Genomic DNA, 7,019 nt, shown 5'->3' with positions numbered 1-7,019 from the left:
GAGAAGACAATGGATAATAACTCTTTCTCAGTCACCGTATAATTGACTTGGGTGTCATTTATCATTTTGCTTTCATAATATACCGGATGAAATATCTTGTTGACCCTTTGCCCCAAAACTGCTCCTACTGTAACGTCTCTTGCATCGCACATGAGCTCAAATGATAAGCTCCAATTGGGTACGGTAATGATGGGAGTGGTTGTTAATTTATACTTGAGAATCTCAAAAGCTTTCATGCAATCTTCATTGAACACAAACTTTGCATCCTTTTCTAGCAGCTTGCACAAGGGGTTCACTACTTTTGAGAAATCCTTGATGAACCTTCGATAGAACCCCGCGTGCCCAAGAAAGCTCCTAACTCCCTTGACGGAAGTAGGAGGAGGGAGTTTTGAAATAACTTCAATCTTCACTTTGTCTGCTTCAATACCGTTCTTTGAGATCTTATGGCCGAGGACAATTCCCTCCTCGACCATAAAGTGGCATTTTTCCCAATTAAGCACTAGGTTGGTCTCTTCACATCGGGTCCACACTTTGTCAAGATTATCCAAGCATTCTTCAAATGAGTACCCCACAACACTAAAATCATCCACGAACACTTCGAGGAAGTCCTCCACCATATCCGTAAATATTGCCATCATACACCGCTGAAAGGTAGCCAGTGCATTACACAAACCAAACGACATCCGTGAGAATGCAAATATGCCATACAGACATGTGAAGGTGGTTTTCTCTTGGTCTTCTGGTGCAATGAGAATCTGGTTGTACCTTGAGTACCTATCCAAAAAGCAATAGTAGGCACGCCCAGCAAGTCTGTCCAACATTTGATCAAGAAAGGGCAATGGAAAATGGTCTTTATGGGTCACTTTGTTCAGCTTTCTGTAGTCCATACATACCCTCCATCAGGTGACAGTACGAGTGGGGATCAACTCATTTTTCTCATTTGTGACCACAGTCATACCCCCTTCTTCGGCACACATTGTATCGATGAAGTCCATGAACTATCCGAAATAGGGTACACAACCCCTGCATCAAGCCACTTGATAATTTCCTTCTTGACGACCTCTTGCATAGCCTCGTTCAACCTCCTTTGATGTTCCACGAAGGTTTTGGCATCATCCTCTAGTATAATTTTGTGCATGCAAAAGGCGGGGCTTATACCCCGAATGTCAACCAAAGTTCATCCAATTTCCTTTTTCATTCTTTGAAGCACCACAAGGGTGGAGTCTACTTGCACGTTAGTTAGGCAAACAAAAAGAATAACAGGTAATGTGGAAGAAGGGCCTAAGAATTCATACCTGAGGTGTGAAGGCAAAGGCTTCAACTCCAATGTTGGTGGCTCCTCAATTGAGGGCTTTGTTGGTGGAGTCTTCCGGTTTTCCAAGTCCAAGGAAATTTTACAGGGCCCATATGAGTAGGATACCATTCCTTGCAACGCATTTGCTTATTCAACCAAGCATTCCTTTTCATCATCCTCATGGTTTAACAACACAATTTCCAAAGGGTCTTCCACATTGATCATGGCACTCGTGTCATCAACTATCTCCTCCGTCACAAGATCCACAAAAGAGCAAACTTCATTGCTATTTGGTTGCCTCAATGATTTGCACATGCGGAATACAACTTTTTCATCGCCCACTCGGAAGGTGAGCTCCCCTACTTCAACATCAACCAATGCCTTCCCTGTTGCTAGGAAAGGTCTCCCCAATATTATAGGCACCTCATAGTCTACTTCACAGTCGAGAATCACAAAATCAGCAGGCAAAATAAACTTGTCGACCCAGACTAGAACATCATCAATAATACCAAGCGGCCTTTTCATTGTCCGATCTGCCATTTGTAATATCATGGAAGTAGCTCTTGATTGCCCAATACCTAGTGTCTTGAACACGGAATATGGCATCAAATTAATATTTACTCCCAAATCACATAAGGCTTTTGCAAAATCGGCGCTACTAATGGTGCATGAAATTGTAAAGGCACCGGGATCTTCAAGCTTTGGATCCATCGAGTGCATAATAGTACTCACTTGATGAGTCATTTTGATGGTCTCACAATTCATATATCTCTTCTTAGTTACCAAGTCCTTCATGAACTTGGCATATCTCGGCATTTGTTCGAGAGCTTCCACCAAGGGCACATTGATCGACAAAATTTTCATCATCTCAATAAACTTCTTGAATTGGTTTTCATTATTTTGCTTTGCAAGCCTTTGAGGATACAGTGGAGGAGCCCTTGGCAAGGGGGCCTTGGCTTTAGGCACTACCATTTCCGGTATGTCTATCACGTGTTCCCTAGACGGGTTCACATTATTTTGAGTCTCCTCCATGTTGTCATCAATATCGATCCTCACTTCATCATTCACATTCTCATCATTGGCTTGAATCTCATCATCTTCTTGCAACACAACATCATCACTCACAATCTTCTTTGGATTAGAGGTACTTGCATCTCCACCTCTACCGCTTCTTGTGGTAACCGCCATAGCATGGCCTGTATTGTTCCCACCCTTCGGGTTTACTACCGTATCACTTGTAGTGCCCCCTTAGGGCGAGTATTCAATGCTTGAGAAATTTGACCCATTTGTACTTCCAAGTTGCGAATAGAGGTAGTATGGGAGGCTATTTGGGCATCGGAGTCAGCATTCCTTTCCATCATTTGTTTGAACATACTCTTTATCCGCCCCATCTCATTGTTTGAAGAACTTTGCCCTTGAGACGAATATGGAGGCGGATTGTTGGGTTGTTGATACATCGGGGGCCTTTGAAAGCCCAACCCCCGGTTGCCTTTATTATTATTATTCCAACCCCCTTGGTTTCCATTGCCACCCCAATTCTGATTGTTGTTCCACCAATACTGATTGTTGTTCCCCAATTGTTCGAGTTGTTGTTGTTGCCATTGTTCCAATTCCCTTGGCCTTGGTTGCCCCAATTTTGATTGTTCCCTTGTGATCTCCATTGTTGATTTGGAGCATTGCTCCGTTGACCTTGGTAGTTATTGGCATATAACACTTCCTCATTTTGATCATCATGAGAATCGTCTTTATTGTAACCACTACTACTTTGCTCATTGATCTTGATTGTTTTGCACTTGTTGACCACGCTGTCTCCTCTTGTTGACCATGACATTTACCCCTTCTATGGCATTTACTTGCTTTGTCCCTTAAACTTGCTGAAGCTGGGGCCTTACTAACTGATTCATAGTAGTTGTCAACTCGGCTATGGCTTGTCCGTGATCATGAAGTTCTTTGAGAAGATGGATGACATTAGGGTCACCCTGAGGAACATTTTCCCGACTCTGCCAAGCTGAGGATGTGTCAGCCATCTCATCAAGTATGTCACAAGCATCGGCTTAAGGCATTTTTCATAAACTTTCCCCCAGCTAGCTGATTCACCACACACTGGTTGGTCGTGTTGATACCCCTATAGAATGTCTTTTGAATCATTGCTTCAGTCATATCATTGTTTGGGCATTCCTTGATCATTGTCCGGTATCGCTCCCAGATTTCATGTAGGGGTTCATTTGGTTCTTGTTTAAAGGCCAAGATCTCATCCCTCAATGCTGCCATATGACCCGGTGAGAAAAACTTGGCTGTAAACTTTTCTGCCAACTCATCCCACGTGTATATGGAGTGGTTGGGTAGCCTCTCGAGCCAGTCCAAAGCTTTCCCTCTAAGTGAAAATGGGAAAAGTCTCAATCTCAAAGCGTCCTCCGACACGTTCGTCTGCTTGCTCCCCCAGCATGTGTCTACAAAACCCTTTAGATGCTTGTATGCGTTCTGATGAAGAGCTCCAGTGAAGAAGCCCATTTGCTCCAATAGGGTCAGCATGACATTTGTAATTTGAAAATTTCCCGCCCGAATCCTGGGTGGGACAATTGCACTTGCGTAACCTTCATTGGGTAGCACCCGGTGTGCTACCCGTGGAGGAGGTGGGGGAGGGTTTGGAATGTTGTCATTAGCCTGACGGCCTCTTCTTTGGACTTGAGGTTCTAGATTAACCTCATCCTCACCATTGTCATCTACCTCCTCCCCCGGAAGAACATGTCCGAGAGCATCATTATGAGTGTAAGCTAAGTACAATATTTTTGGTGAAAGTATTCAAGTGTTAAAAGGCACTAGGGAAGTGACTTCCTCCTAGGTGAGTATCTCATGGGTATCAAGAATCTAGGACAAGCTTGTTATGATTGGGGTCGTGATATAACCATCACACATAAGTGCTCACTCTATACCTCTCGGTAGTTTGAGTGACTTTGCCCGATTTGTCTTTCTCAAGGCCAAATGGGTGTTCATACAATACAAGTGAAATTGGCTCAAGTCGGGTATTACTATCTCTAGATTTAACCCTTTAATTGGGGCTATCAATCTCTTGAGTTCATCCCAATTCCTTGTTAGCCTAATGTTTCTAGGCTTAGTCCCTCTTTCTCAAGAAGAGCCTAAGTCATAAAGACATGAATCAGTGTTTGCAACCACTAATTCTACAATTTTAGTATGAATTAGGCTAAATATCACTAATCCATAAACAATTAAGCCCTAAAATTCAAGTTCCATTAAATACCCACACTAGGGTTAGGTCACAACCCTAGCTATGGGGTCTAGCTACTCATAATAACAGTAGAAATCAAAGATAAAGATGAAATATAAGCCATAATATTAAAGTACAAGCTAAAAATATAAAGTTTTAAGGTAAATCTACTCTAATATTGCCCAAAAAGGGAAAAACCATCCGTTCACGTGCTCTGCTAAACAAAACGTAATCTAAAATTGATAAAAGGATCTATTTAAATGCCCCTGCGGAGGATTCGCGGACGTGTAATTCTGACCGCATCCGCGCTTGAGCTTTCGTGGCCGCATAATAATGAGCGTGGTCCACGTTTCTTCAATGCGGACCGCATTCTTCAGTTAAGCCCGACTTGTAGGGTCTCTGAACCTCAAGATGCGCTCTCACCAGAATTCCCTTCATCTATGCGTAAGATCAATTCGCGGCCGCGTAATTTGGACGCGAGCCGCGTTCTTCATTTGAGCCCAAACTGTAGAGTTTCTGAACCTCGAACCACGCTCTCAGCAAAAATCCTCTCGCGGCCGTGCCTTTCCAACGTGGTCAGCAGTGATTTTAGTACTCAAAGCAGCTTCTCTGAATCTACTTTTGCGGACCGCGTAATAGTGGCCGCCTCAGCGATGGTCCTGACGCGGCCGTGCTTTTCTGCCGCTCTCAGCGCTCCAGTCTCAGCCTTGGATTCGTGCAGGTTTGACTCCTTCATGAGTTGATTATGGCTTCTTTGCCTCATTTTGACCAAACCCTACAAGCAAGCACATTAAGTTAGTTTTCGGGAATACCTTTATGCATTTTGACCCAAAACCTAAGCAAAAAAGAGCAAATAATAGGCTAAAAACCCTAGTTATGGCACAATGCCAAGGCCTCCTCCTCCATACCCTCAAAGGCTTGCAAAGCAAAATAGTGAGAACCAATTCAAAAGGTTTATTGACATGATGAATAGTTTGTCTATCAATGTACCATTGGTTAAGGCGTTGGAACAAATATCGGGTTATGCAAAGTTGATGAAGGACTTTGTCACCAAGAAGAGGTCGATGAATTGTAAAACTACCAAGATGACACATCAAGTGAGTGCTATTGTGCACTCAATGGCTCCGAAATTGGAAGATCCGAGTGCTTTCACAATCCCTTGCACTATTGGGAGCGCCGACTTTGCCAAAGCTTTATGTGATTTGGGGGCAAGTATCAACTTGATGCCCTACTCTGTGTTCAAAACTTTGGGAATTGGGCAACCAAGACCCACATCTATGAGGTTGCAAATGGTGGATCGGACTATGAAGAGGCCATTGGGAATTATTGATGATGTGTTAGTCCGAGTTGATAAGTTCATCCTTCTAGCGGACTTTGTGATCCTTGATTGTGAGGTTGACTACGAGGTGCCTATTATCTTGGGTAGACCTTTCCTTGCTACGGGGAAGGCTCTTGTTGATGTGGAAGCCGGTGAGCTCACTTTCCGGGTGGGTGACGAAAAGGTGGTTTTCCATGTGTGCAAATCGATGAGGCAACCAAATAACAACGAAGTATGTTCGTTCGTGGATTTAGTGACCGGAGTAATTGTTGATGATGCTAGTGTTGTGATGAATATTAAGGATACCTTGGAAGCTGTGTTGCTCAATCATGATGATGATGAGAAGGAAGGCTTTGTGGAATGTGTCAATGCTTTGCAAGGAATGGGGTCATATACTTATGAACCCCGAAAATTATCCTTAGATCTTGAGAACCGGAAGACTCCTCCAACAAAGCCCTCAATCGAGGAGCCTCCCACTTTGGAATTAAATCCTTTGCCTTCACATCTCAGGTATGAGTTTCTTGGACCTTGTTCCACTTTACCTGTTATTCTTTCATCTTGCTTGACTAACGTGCAGGTAGATTCTACTTTGGCGGTGCTCCAAAATAGGAAGAAAGCTATAGGTTGGACATTGGCGGATATTCGGGGTATAAGCCCTGCCTTTTGCATGCACAAGATTATTTTGGAGGAGGATGCCAAACCCTCTGTGGAGCATCAAAGAAGATTGAATGAAGCAATGCAAGAGGTAGTGAAGAAAGAGATCATAAAGTGGTTGGATACCGGGGTTGTTTACCCCATTTTCGATAGCTCATGGACTTCTCCGGTGCAATGTGTCCCAATGAAAGGGGGCATGACTGTGATAACTAATGACAAGAATGAATTGATCCCCACAAGAACTGTCACCGGGTGGAGAGTGTGCATGGACTATAGGAAGCTCAACAAAGTCACTCGGAAAGATCATTTTCCTCTTCCATTTCTTGATCAAATGTTGGATAGGTTGGCCGGACGTGCTTTTTATTGCTTCCTAGATGGATACTCCGGCTACAATCAGATTCTTATTGATCCTGAAGACCAAGAGAAGACCACTTTCACTTGTCCATATGGTACCTTTGCATTCTCGAGGATGCCATTTGGGTTATGTAATGCACCGGCAACATTTCAACGGTGTATGATGGCTATTT

The 7,019-nt window shown here is 43.5% G+C and overlaps 1 protein-coding gene across 1 annotated transcript; it reads right to left on the bottom strand.

Annotated features, from left to right (window-relative positions):
* Positions 1-1,441: 1,441 nt before the first annotated feature.
* Positions 1,442-2,326, bottom strand: LOC138907634 (uncharacterized). Its single transcript, XM_070198239.1, has 2 exons — positions 1,804-2,326; positions 1,442-1,725 (listed from the first exon to the last, which is right to left on the bottom strand). The coding sequence occupies exons 1-2, from the start codon at positions 2,324-2,326 to the stop codon at positions 1,442-1,444; spliced, it is 807 nt and encodes a 268-aa protein (XP_070054340.1).
* Positions 2,327-7,019: the final 4,693 nt, after the last annotated feature.

The sequence above is a fragment of the Nicotiana tomentosiformis genome, chromosome 1 (assembly GCF_000390325.3).
Source record: "Nicotiana tomentosiformis chromosome 1, ASM39032v3, whole genome shotgun sequence".
In the NCBI taxonomy this organism is placed as follows: Eukaryota; Viridiplantae; Streptophyta; class Magnoliopsida; order Solanales; family Solanaceae; genus Nicotiana; species Nicotiana tomentosiformis.
Note: the sequence above shows the minus strand (reverse complement) of the source record. Positions and strands in the feature narration are given on the sequence as shown.